Raw genomic sequence first — 13,487 nt, forward strand, 5'->3', positions numbered from 1 at the left:
AAGGGCAGTAACTCTAAATTTACTGGTGATCCTGATGATGCTGCATGTGCACAACTGCTCTGTATTGATCTTTGCCCAATGTACATGCAAATAGTAATATTCAACACAATAACAGTTTAACCAGTGTTGATGTAAAACAGTCATTAAATGTACAAAGAAATCTATAAAGCATGTTTTACTTGCTTAACTAGTTAGCAGTTTGGAAGATTAAAAAGTTAATGTTACTAAAATAACCAAATATTCACACCCCTAGTTTCAAGTTGAACAGGACTCTTCAACTATAGTCTGTTTTGTCCTTAACATCTTTTTCACAAAATGAAATTTCCAATTACTGTGGACAACAAGTATTCAAGTAAGTGCTGGAAAAGGATCCAAGAACACTGGTCACTTACTGAAAATGCCATCATTACATGATGTAAGAAATGCTGAAAAATGGCATTAAATCAATATTAAAGAAATGGATCAAGTATACATACATCTGGCAGCAGACCATTCATGGAGTAACCACACGGTTCAAACAGGAAGTCATCAATCTTGGCCCCTGGTATGATCTTGTCAATGCCTGATTTCTAAACACATGTAAGTTCTTATTATTAACAAAAATCAACAAAGATATACAACACTTTTGAGGAGTATGGATAGTGTATTGTATCAAACTTTAAAATTCTGTTTTACAAACGACTTTTGTTTTATGTTAGAAATTTACACACTTGAAAATTAATTTGTAATTTACAATTTTGCTTTTTAAAAAAGACAGAATTTTAATTAATTTATTTATTTATTTGGGTTTTACGGCGTACCAACACAGTATAGGTTATATGTTTGGCGCCATATATGTCGGTGCGCCGTAAAACCCAAATAAATAAATAAATTAAAATTCTGTCTTTTTCAAAAAGCAATATTGTAAATTACTAATTAATTTTCAAGTGTGTAAATTTCTAAAATAAAACAAAAGTTGTTTGTAAAACACATATGATATGCCCTAAATGACGACCTGTCCGAATCAAGGTGTGTAATGTTGTATGCTCTCAGCAGTCTGACCTTGACCTTTGACAAAACTGCCTCAAAAACAATAGTGGTCATCTACAGATCCTACGATGATTGACAGCCAAAGCACTCTTTTAATTATTGAGCACAAACTGTTATCAGTCTAAAAGTCATTGTGAACATGTCCTTTGGCCTACTTCCCTCCAAAACCATTTGAGCCGTGCCATGAGAAAACCAACATAGTGGGTATGCGACCAGCATGGATCCAGACCAGCCTGCGCATCCACTCAATCTGGTCAGGATCCATGCTGTTCGCTTTCAAAGCCTATAGTAATTATAGAAACTCTTAGCGAACAGCATGGATCCTGACCAGACTGCGCGGATGCGCAGGCTGGTCTAGATCCATGCTGGTCGCAAAGCCACTATGTTGGTTTTCTCATGGCATGGCATTTTACTATAGGCAATCATCATAAGAAGTTTGAGGACTGTAAGTAAAAGCATTCTTTAGTTACTGAGCAGAAAGTGTTTTCAGTTTCACCATCACTGTAACCTTGAACTTTGACCTACTGACCCCAAAAGAGAAAGGGTCACCTGTAGACCACAGGCAGTCATGCTGAGAGGTTTGACCATTGTGAAACCAAGCATTCACTAGTAACTGATTAGAAACCAAACTGTCTACCAACTAACAGACCAACCAAAAGCCTGACAAAACAACGCAAGTCTGGCATCAAAAGTAGTTTTAAATGGTAAAATATTAGTTTCTTTAATACTTTTTTTTTTATTTAATATATTTCTAACAAATTATCTTTGCAGACTGAACTTCAATCATGTATGTTGTAATGATAAAGTGTTCTCTTACCTCCCTTGCATCTTTCCCATCAGTGCAGGTTTCCTTTGTGAAAACTGCCATCTTCTCTGGACAGAGATCCCACATAAGCAAATAGATAAACGTTAAGGAAAACAATCTTACATGTATTCTTTCCTGGCATAATATCTGTTGTAACACTTGTCAAGCATCTTGCAGATTTGTTAAAGTAACTGCATTCTACTCATTTAGTGTCAAGATTTTATGGTCAGCAAATAAAGAGATATCATGAACATTTGTGGGGGACAAATTAAGTGGATTCCGTGGCTGTGTCAATTCAGGAAATTAAAATTCAAACACCGAACAAATATAAAAATTTATTGTTTTGTTTACATAAATATCTTTTATCCTTTTTTCAATAATGATTCATTAATTTGTTGTATAACCATGACACTATGCCAGAATCTGACTTACTTTGCAAGAGTATGTCACTGAAAAATGTAAAACAAAACTTACTTATTTTATATTAACCCTTAGCCTGCTGGCGGCAAGTGATTCTGCCTTTGCGACCAGTGCAGACCAAGATCAGCCTGCACTTTCGTGCAGTCTGATCATGGTCTGCACTGTTCGCCATTCAGTCAGTAATTTTTGGTAAGCACCCCTTTTAACGGTTAATAGTACTGTCCAAATTGAAAGATGGACTAGTACATTATAGAAATTTAGCAGGGTAAGGGTTAATTACTGGGTTAATTCTAACAACTTGTGGTCTTATTGTAAACTTTAACTTAAGAAGCATAAATTCTAACATGAAACTCAAAGTAACATGGTGCCCTAAATAGGGAAAAATGGCAGAATGATGTAGCAGTAAACAGCACAACAGCTGTTCATCTTAGATAATATGCCAAAGTTCTACTTAGTGGGTCAGAGACCCCTTGTTTTGTGGGTAGTTCAAGGCAGCCACATGCTTTTTACAGATAAGTACACAGCAAACAGTGTACTTTAACTTAGCATTTATCTGAGAAAAATATTTAAGGTTTAAAACACAAAGTAATCTTATCTGTTTTATGGAAAGGATATTTCAACAGTCTGGTCTGGCTGGGACACGCCCACCTCATCTAATGTATACAGATACCAGCAATCTCCGTTGATACGACCCAGGGTATATGCGGCTCCATCTAAAAGAACGAAACATTACTTTACATAAGCTGTATATTCTCTATGATCTGTGCCTATAACTAGTGTCGTAACAAAACTGTAAACTGTCACCAAAAATAATGTTACAGTATGTCCTAATGGTATTTCTTTTAAATAAGTCTGTCTATAAAAAGAAAATGTCAAAAGTTTATAACTGTTTGGAGCTTGAACAATACGAAAGTTCAAACAGAAGTATTAAAATTTTCATTCACTCAGACACTACAAGTGAACATCTTACCAAATTGATTATAATTGCCAATATAAAATGTTAAAACCACTTCAAATCTTTGGAAGTGGTACGAAGATTTTCTAGTAATACAGTTTTCAATTCACAAGCTGGTACATGTATATAATTAATGAATGCAATCTGTGCATCGATTCAATGAATAAAGCTTTAAGATCAATGAAATATATTGTCTAAAATACCAGTGTTGTTAGAGTGAATGGCAACAGCTGTAAACACAAACAACATTTTAAGCATTTTATGAATAGGAAATATGTGTAAACTGTAAAAACAACACTCCTGTAGCAATTACAGTAAATGTAGCCTCCATGTACCATCTCTCGACCCAGTTTTACACTATTTTGTGGTAATTATATAGGTTAAAAAAAATCAAATATAAGATATTGACATTGATGGGTAGACTGACCCTTTTCAAAGCTGTGTATTCTATTCTGGGATGTTCGCTTCTACTACATGACGTAATACAGGTATGTACATGTAGGTAAGTTTGATCCATAATCACATTCTACAAAGAACCAATTCTCGACCTTTCATCAGTACTGCCTTTACGGTGTCATGACCCAAATCAGACAAATATTTCAGCAATAAAATTTAATGGATTTATTTAAATAGTCGATAAGTTTATATGTAGTCTCATCAAAATGAGAAAATTTGAACACATGTATGTGTTAGATCTGACAGACGGGAAACATATCAAAACATAAATAATTAGATTTTCTTGTAAATTTTATGAGGTCAGTGTACTTTGTCAGTTAGAAAAGGATATGAATAAAATATTCTATAAAACACTTACCAATACTTTGCTCAAAACTGGCAAAAAAGAAAACAATGAAAATGCCAATAGATTAGTAAAGTACCTTTGTAAAGAGCGGTAATTCAATGATATATTGAAATCAGTCGAGAGATGGTAGCATTCGATAATTGGTACAAGGAGGCTATATCTTTCTGCAGGTCCTAAGCCTTACTCATTTGACTTATCGAGATGACGTATTTTATGATCTGATATTTTATAGTTGTCATCCCTCTAAGCCTTATCCGTATCTGCATTTTACTGTTAGTTAAACGAAGACATTAATAAATCCAGAAAAATCATAATATACTGGTCAGACTTACTTGCATTAATAAATTATACATTAATATTCATGTAGAAACTTCAAATGGGTCGAATTTAATTTATAATTTTAAATAAGAGACTTAATTTTTCCGAAATATTATGTGACAGGTGCAAGGAGATATCTACCCTGACACCGGTTTCAATAAACTGCAGACTGCCGATAACACTAAATTGCAGAAACAAAACACAAAATATACATTCATAAAATGTCAGCGAGGCAAGTTTATGCTTTAATGTCAACATAAATTTATTATCAGAGATGATAAAATACTTTGTACATGTACCAGAAAACGTTCCCAATGGATTTCATTGGGAATTTCCTAACAGAAATATGCAGAATAAGTTTGGACGTGACGGAGACAGCGACAGTCAAAAGTTACCAGCTGTCCCGAAACCTCCTTTTATTCGGACTATACAAATACTTGCTACCGCCATGTAACACAGTTTCATAGCACTTTAATAACACCGAAAACTCCCAAATTACTATTAGCTGCAGACATCACTCATTTTTATAAGACCATGTCAAACTAGATAATGCTTTTGTAAAAAAGCGCATGTCTCCCCCAATGCAAAGTCCTATAGGCAAGAAGTCAATAGGGGTCAGGAGCGAAAGTCAAAGAGACACTGATGGTTGGCTGCAATAGGGATCATCTACTTGGCATGTCCAGTCATCCCGCTAAATTTCAACACTCTTGGCCTAGTGGTTCTCAAGTCACTGTTCAGGCTACTGTGACCTTGACCTTTGATCAAATGACCTCAAAAAATAAATAGGGGCCATCTGCTCTGCATGTCCAATCACCATATTAAGTTTCAACATTGTAGATCAAGTGGTTCTCAAGTTATTTCCAAAAAATGATTTTACATGAACAGGCCACTGTGACCCTGACCTTTAATAGACTGACCCCAAAATCAATAGGGGTCATCTACTCTGCATGTTCAATCATCCTATAAAGTTTCAACACTCTGGGTCAAGTGGTTCTCAAGTTATTGATCAGAACTGGTTATCAATGTTCAGGCCCCTGTGACCTTGACCTTTAACAGAGTGACCCCAAAAACATTAGGGGTCATTTACTCTGCATGAACAATCATCCTATGAAGTTTCAACATTCTGGGTCGAGAGGTTCTCAAGTTATTGATTGGAAATGGTTTTCCATGTTCAGGCCCCTGTGGCCTTGACCTTTAACAGAGTGACCCTAAAATCGTTAGGGGTCATCTACTCTGCATGACCAATCATCCTATGAAGTTTCAACATTCTGGGTCAAGTGGTTCTCAAGTTACTGACCGGAAATGGTTTTCAATGTTCAGGCCCCTGTGACCTTGACCTTTCACAGAGTGACCCCAAAATCGTTAGGGGTCATCTAGTCTGCATGACCAATCATCCTATTAAGTTTCAACATTCTGGGTCAAGTGGTTCTCAAGTTACTGACCGGAAATGGTTTTCAATGTTCAGGCCCCTGTGACCTTGACCTTTAATGGAGTGACCCCAAAATCAATAGGGGTCATCTACTTTGCATGTACAATCATCCTATGAAGTTTCAACATTCTGGGTCAGGTGGTTCTCTAGTTATTGATCGGAAATGGTTTTCCATGTTCAGGCCCCTTTGACCTTGACCTTTGACGGAGTGACCCCAAAATCAATAGGGGTCATCTACTCTTCATGATCAATCATCCTATGAAGTTTCAACATTCTGGGTCAAGAGGTTCTCTAGTTATTGATCGGAAATGGTTTTCAATGTTCAGGCCCGTGACCTTGACCTTTGACAGAGTGACCCAAAATCAATAGGGGTAATCTACTCTTCATGGCCAATCATCCTATGAAGTTTCAACATTCTGGGTCAAGTGGTTCTCTAGTTATTGATCGGAAATGGTTTTCAATGTTCAGGCCCCTGTGACCTTGACCTTTGGCGGAGTGATCCCAAAAACAATAGGGGTCGTCTACTCCAGCAGCCCTACAACCCTATGAAGTTTGAAGGTTTTAGGTCAAATGATTCTCCAGTTATTGCTCGGAAATGAAGTGTGACGTACGGACGGACAGGGCAAAAACAATATGTCTCCTGGGGGAGACATAATTATCCTTGATCAATCTGTACTTCCTTTTTCATATTTTAACAGCTACAAAACCCATGAACAGTTTGTTAAGAGCTTAACATCCAGAGTCACAAATTAATATTGCTTCCTCTTCAGACTGGTACTGGGTACACTGTTCAGACTGGTACTGGGTACGTTGTTCAGACTGGTACTGGGTACGTTGTTCAGACTGGTACTGGGTATATTGTTCAGACTGGTACAGGGTACGTTGTTAAGACTGGTACTGGGTACGTTGTAAAACTCAGTTCCAAGACCAGTCTAACAATGAATCTTTGATTAATTTCAAGGCTTAACTTGGAAACAACTAATCAGACACTTGAGTTTTCGAAACTGGTCTCCAAAGAGCAGATTCATAAACTTAGATCTTGTTTTTCTTCAGTTATAATTATGCTAAAATAAATCTCTATAACTGACAGATGTTTAAAAGTCTTTTTTGTAAGTACAGCTTGTGTTCCAGTTTTCAGACTTTCCCCTCTTAATGTATTTTCAAAATAATTTGTCTGGTTTACAGTCTGCTAAGGTTTTAGTATCAATCTGCCAATAATAAAACTAGCCTTGGGCCCAGTCTAGTATTAATTTTGCAATCTTTTTCAAGGCACAAAGATTTCAAATCTGAATTAAAAGTAATCAAAGTCCAGAAATAACCTATAGCCATATAAGAAAGTGTGACACGTGTTTGTACTTCTCTTTAACATTTACCAAAGGGTTTGTCTGAACTTTTCCTCAAAATTCTTTTTTATTTTACTGAATCAATTTTATATTGGAATGTTTCATAAATTCAATGCACAAGAATTAATAGTACACAGTAGTACACAGTAGCCCCGGCCAACAGAAAATGGAAAAGAAAGGTTCAAATCACAAAGACAAAGGACATTTTTATGCAGTTTGTACAGTTTATCAGCCTAACAAAGCACTGGCTGACTGACCTAGAAGTGTCAAATCTACATGTACATCATGTCTGTCAGTATAAACAGCACTGTTTATTCATAGTCTGTAATTGGGTTTCCTGGAATTTTGCTTTATCACACAAGATCTATTAAGTTATACATCAGGCTTCATTAGATAGTACCAGTACTTGCAACTTAATGAATTTTACGGAAATCAGTTTTATGGTCAAAATTTATTTTTTGCTGTTCTCAATATACCTGGTAAAATACTTTCAGCAAATCTAACTGCTAAAAGTGACAGGGTTTGTTTTTTTTACCAGGAGGTGAAGGGGCACAGGCCTGTAATTTGGGGAAAAAATATCTCAGTATTTGGGCAAAAGGGAATAAAACACCTGATGTAAAGTCAATATTTGGGGAAAACTGCGTGATTTAAAAGAAATTTTCTGACGGGGAAGGGGCCTATTAACAGCCTCTATTATGAAGGAAAAAAAACTGAGTGACTTCCCTTCCAAGTGGCAACAGTAAAGCCAGGACTTACTGACGGAAAAACACCTGGTTATATTTGATTAAACAAGCAATTTGAATTCTTATTGTTAATACAAGAAAAACATGTATAAAGTTAGTGACTTACTTTTGAAAAGGGTATCCAGATGTTCCACTTCATTTTCGAAGGTACGATGTATCCCATGTTGTTTGTCTGGCTGCATAAAGTTCTTACGGGAGTAGAAAATATCCTGAAACAAGAAGTGATCTAGATTCTGTATTAATTCTGATCCTTAATGTAGCTGTTTCAGTTTTGGAAATTATCTGTCTTGCCTCAGGGTCATGATTGACAGTTTTTGGAACCAAACCCACAGCCCCTGTCCTGGAATAAATTTCATTAATTCACCCCCGCACAATTTCACTGAATATTCAATCCTTAGAGATAAAGAAAAGCCAACATTTGAGTTAATGTCTTTTTTTCACCAAATTGCAGTATTCTATAGAAATACTGTAACATACCACACATATATTGGAATAAACTTTATTTCAACCGGCCTGCTCTGCTCAATAGGGAGAGCACAGATCTATATACTGCAGGGTCATAGGTTCGATCCCCGGGCAGGGCATATCTTCTCTGTGACAATTTGATTAGAGATATTGTGTCTGACATTATTTGTCCTCCACCTCTGATTCATGTGGGGAAGTTGGCAGTTACATGCGGAGAACAGGTTTGTACTGGTACCCCACCTAAGAGGGTCATGGTCAAAATTCCCTGAAAATAAATGGAGAGCCTTGTACTTTGTTCACCTTCCTACTAAATATCATTCTGAAGGAGCTGGTAAGATTCACAAAAAGCTGCCATGGGTCAAGAGTAAATACGTTACAGGAAATTCAGACAAGTTTTAAACTTAACTTACTGCGACATTGTCAAATCCACATTTCTCTTTGACAAGTTCCAGCAGTGGTTCAATAGCAAGCAGCAGTGTCGTGGTTCCACAAGTTTTCAGAATAAATCTCCGCTCTGTGACAAACATGCTACTCTCGCTATAATATAGAATGATGGGAACATTTGGTGTAAGCATTTTAAACTTCTCTGTCATAAGCAAAAGTTAAGCAATATGGTAACTCATGTACATACATCACATACATGTATAGTATTTTTGGTAAAATCATGGTTATTTTTGCATATCTATCTAAGTATCTTTATTTGAGTACCATAGTGTGCAAAAACAAATGTAAGGGCTTTGCCACCATATGGACAAAGATAGCCTGCACATCCGTATAATATATTCATGATAATTTCATATTGAATTTATTACAAAGTTGATTCTTAAAGTGATAAAAGGAGGCAGATTTCCAAATTAATATACAAAACTGGAAAAAGAAACTTGTTGGGGTTACCCTAGACATTTTTTTCGGCCTAACATTATGTTTTAACATCCACCATACTGCGATAGGCATACCTGAGAACGTATGAATCCATGTCTTCGTTTTGTGTACAGCTGATAATCTCACACTGAACTAACTTCAACAACTTCTCCCATTCTGACCTGAAACATTCACATGAAAAAAACAATTACAAACAAGAGCTGTCACTATTGGTGAAAAACGCCCCCGAAGCGTGCCCAAGAATGCTACAGTTGTCTGCGCAAAAAAAAAATCACAGCATTTCGTGACCTTGACCTTGCCCTGAGAGACCCAGGTCATAAGCATGACATACCTTCTCAATATGTTTTCAAATCCTTTGATAAATGGCAGAGATATGAACCAGACAAGAAACACCATTGACTTCTAAGTGTGACCTTGACCTTGGAGCTAGGGCTCTGGGTCTTGTGCATGACATGTCATCTCAATATAGGGAACATTTATGCCAAGTAACTGTAGCAGTGTGTATATTATAATGCATATAATTGGACAATGATATTGATTGTCCGATTAGCTCATTTGGTAGAGCATCTGACTTGCAAGCAGAATGTTGCAGGTTCAAGTCCTGTATCGGGCTCAGGGTTCTCGCCAGGCTATTATCGCCTGTCGCGTGCGACATGCCTTCCGACTTTGAGTTGTATATTCGACATCCCTTATTTCCCCCGTCATCCCTTAATTGCCGAAGCGACATGTCATAAAATCATCCCAATAAACACCCCGATTAATTCGCTAGTGTATTTGAAAAGCTTCCACGTGCTACCCGATAGTTTAGGTAACCGATAAACCAATGACAGCTTCCTATATGTGGAACGTGTGACGTAAATTTCATCGTAGCTCCGCCTTTAAATCCTTTGACAGGCGGCATCTTGTGATGTGTACATGAAAGTAACTGTTTTCGCAAGTTTTAAGATTATACATGTCATTAGATATAATGACAGATGATTCAACAATTATCGTCCGAATGTTTTTCGCAATCAAGGAAAGACAATGTAAGGAATTAAGTCAAAAATTGTGCAACACGGTAAAATGCTTTTGAACAATTATCGCCGTAATATTAATGTTTTTCACATGTATGAAATGTGTTTTCTCGGGCGGAATATCGAAAAGACAATGCAAGAATTAATGTTTTCTGTCGTCACTTTCAAAATAGAACTTGTAGAGAAAAGTTTGAAATACCCTCCGTGCATTATTTCAACACGAACGGACACTTTGGTAGAACCACCGACCTTCCGTAAGCCAGCTGGATGGCTTCCTCACATGAAGAATTCAACGCCCCGAGTGAGGCTCGAACCCACATCGATGAGGGGCAAGTGATTTGAAGCCAGCGACCTTAACCACTCGGCCACGGAGGCCCCGGTCACAATTTCAGAATCCCTCCCAGCCACGCCAAATGGCCATTGATCCAAAATGGAAACCAGCGTTTCCCTGGATGACAGTCTCAGATTGTGTTGTTTTACATGTATGTACAACAAACAGTTGACATTTTCAAAAACTTAAAATGGATAAGTTTTCAGCAAATAAACTCCGCAGAAATAGAAGACATAAACTTTAAAATACAAATAGATCTGTGTGCAGTGCTAAAATTGTGTTGTTTTATGTACAATAAATAGTAAATGAACATTTTTAGCAACTTAAAATTGATGAACTTTTAATTGTCATTCAGCAAATAACTCCATAGGATTTTTATGACCTAATATCTTTTCTTGTTGTACATGTAAATGATGCTTATTAATCACTGAAAATACCACTATGTTTTTCACTCTGAAATGCACCAGAATGCACCAAAATGAGTTGTAGTAACACAAATTTTTCTGGGGTAACCCCCATACCCCCCATGCAGGAGGGGACACCCCTCCCGCACCCACCCCTTTGCTCGTCAGAAAATATCCTTCTGCAACATGCCTTCAGAAAATCCTGGCTAGAACCCTGGGGCTGCACATTTTTTTTCGCTCCTATTACATTGGTGCCACGAGTGTGGTGACTAGCCTTGGGATCCTAGAGCTAGGGTGAAGCAATGGCTGGGTTAGTCAAAAAGAATCTGAATTTGTCTTTGAAAAAAAGGAGATAGGAGTGTAGCAATGTGTATAATTATCATAATGTATATAATCATGATAATTGGACTATGATATCGACGGTTTCAATTAGCTCAGTTGGAAGAGCATCTGACTAACGTCACTTGCAAGCAGAAGGTCGCAGGTTCAAGTCCTGTATCAGGCTGCACATTTTACCGCTCCTATTACATAATTTTAAAATCCCTTCATCATTCTTTTGGCAGAGTTATGGACCGGACAAGAAACAGACCATGTAAACCTTTAACCTCTAAGTGTGACCTTGACCTCAGAGCTAGAGGTCTGGATCTTGTGCAAAACATGTCGTCTCATTATGGGGAACATTTATGCTAAGTAATTTCAAGATCCCTTCATCAATGGCAGAGTTACTGAGGTCATCAAGGCAATCATTCTGACCAATTCTCATGAGTTTCAAACTTAAACTGTGGTCTCTAGTGTAAGCAAGACTTTCCTTTGATCTGGCCTAGTGACCTAGTTTTTGACCCCACATGACCCAGTTTCAAACTTGACCTAGAAATCATCAAGACAAACAATCGGACTAAGTTTCATAAAGATTGGGTCACAACTGTGGCCTGAGTGTTCACAAGGGAAATGTTGACGGACGACGCACAATGACCGGTCACAATACCTCACCTTGAGCACCTCATGCTCAGGTAACCTAAAACAAGAGGACCATGATGGTCCTGAATCGCTCACCTGTCCCCGCGTGACCCAGTTTTGAACCGAGTATGACGTTGTTTTTTCTATTATTTGACATAATGACCTAGTTTTTGAGCTCATGTCACCCAGTTTTGAACTTTATCTAGATATCATCAAGATAAAAATTCTGACCAATTTTCATGAAGATCCATTGAAAAATATGGCCTCTAGAGAGGTCACAAGGTTTTTTCTATTATTTGACCTAATGACCTTGTTTTTGGAAGCACGTGACCCAGTTTTGAACCTGACCTAGATATCATCATAATGAACATTCTCACCAATTTTCATGAAGATCTCATGAAAAATATGGCCTCTAGAGAGGTCACAACGTTTTTCTACTATTTGACCTAATGACCTAGTTTTTGGCGCATGTGACCCAGTTTTGAACTTTACCTAGATATCATCAAGGTGATCATTCAGACCAATTTTCATAAAGATCACTTGAAAAATATGGCCTCTATTTTTAGATCTACTGACCAAGTTTTTGAATGCAGTTGACCCAGTTTTGAACCTGACCTAGATAGCATCAATATGAACATTCAGACCAACTTTCATACAGATCCCACGTAAAATATGGCCTCTAGAGAGGTCACAAGCTTTTTCTATTATTTGACCTACTGACCTAGTTTTTGATGGCACATGACCCAGTTTTGAAACTGACCTAGATATCATCAAGTTGAACATTCTGACCAATTTTCATGAAGATCCATTGAAAAGTATTGCCTCTAGAGAGGTCACAAGGTTTTTCTATTTTTAGACCTCCTGACCTAGTTTTTGATCGCAGTTGACCCATTTTCAAACTTGCCCTAGATATCATCAAGGTGGACATTCAGACCAACTTTCATACAGATACCATGAAAAATATGGCCTCTAGAGAGGTCACAAAGTTTTTTTATTATTTGACCTACTGACCTAGTTTTTGAAGGCACGTGACCCAGTTTCAAACATAGCTTAGATATCATCAAGGTGAACATTCTGACTAACTTTCATGAAGATCCATTGAAAAGTATGCTCTCTAGAGAGGTCACAAGGTTTTTCTATTTTTAAACCTACTGAATTAGTTTTGGACCGCACGTGACCCAGTTTCGAACCTGACCTAGATATCATCAATATGAACATTCAGACCAACTTTCATACAGATCCCATGAAAAATATGGCCTCTAGAGAGGTCACAAGGTTTTTTTTTTATTTGACCTACAGACCTAGTTTTTGATGGCACATGACCCAGTTTCGAACTGGACCTAGATATCATCAAGTTGAACATTCTGACTAACTTTCATGAAGATCCATCGAAAAGTTTGGCCTCTAGAGAGGTCACAAGGTTTTTCTATTTTAAGACCTACTGACCTAGTTTTGGACCAAACGTGACCCAGTTTCGAATTTGCCTAGATATCATCAAGGTGAACATTCTGACCAATTTTCATAATGATCCCATGAAAAATGTGACCTCTAGAGTGGTCACAAGCAAAAGTTTATGCACGGACGCTGTGCG

At 37.3% G+C, this 13,487-nt stretch overlaps 1 protein-coding gene across 1 annotated transcript in view; it reads right to left on the bottom strand.

Annotated features, from left to right (window-relative positions):
* Nucleotides 1-13,487, bottom strand: part of LOC123551345 (S-adenosylmethionine decarboxylase proenzyme 1-like) — a 32,340-nt gene that overhangs the window by 8,575 nt on the left and 10,278 nt on the right. Inside the window, exons 2-7 of the mRNA XM_045340205.2 lie at nucleotides 9,266-9,352; nucleotides 8,720-8,846; nucleotides 7,951-8,053; nucleotides 2,870-2,967; nucleotides 1,847-1,927; nucleotides 477-569 (exon numbers count right to left, since the gene is read on the bottom strand). Coding sequence (XP_045196140.2) covers nucleotides 477-569; nucleotides 1,847-1,927; nucleotides 2,870-2,967; nucleotides 7,951-8,053; nucleotides 8,720-8,846; nucleotides 9,266-9,352 — 589 coding nt within the window. The remainder of the gene's footprint in view (nucleotides 1-476; nucleotides 570-1,846; nucleotides 1,928-2,869; nucleotides 2,968-7,950; nucleotides 8,054-8,719; nucleotides 8,847-9,265; nucleotides 9,353-13,487) is intronic.

Source organism: Mercenaria mercenaria, chromosome 4 (assembly GCF_021730395.1).
Source record: "Mercenaria mercenaria strain notata chromosome 4, MADL_Memer_1, whole genome shotgun sequence".
Classification (NCBI taxonomy): Eukaryota; Metazoa; Mollusca; class Bivalvia; order Venerida; family Veneridae; genus Mercenaria; species Mercenaria mercenaria.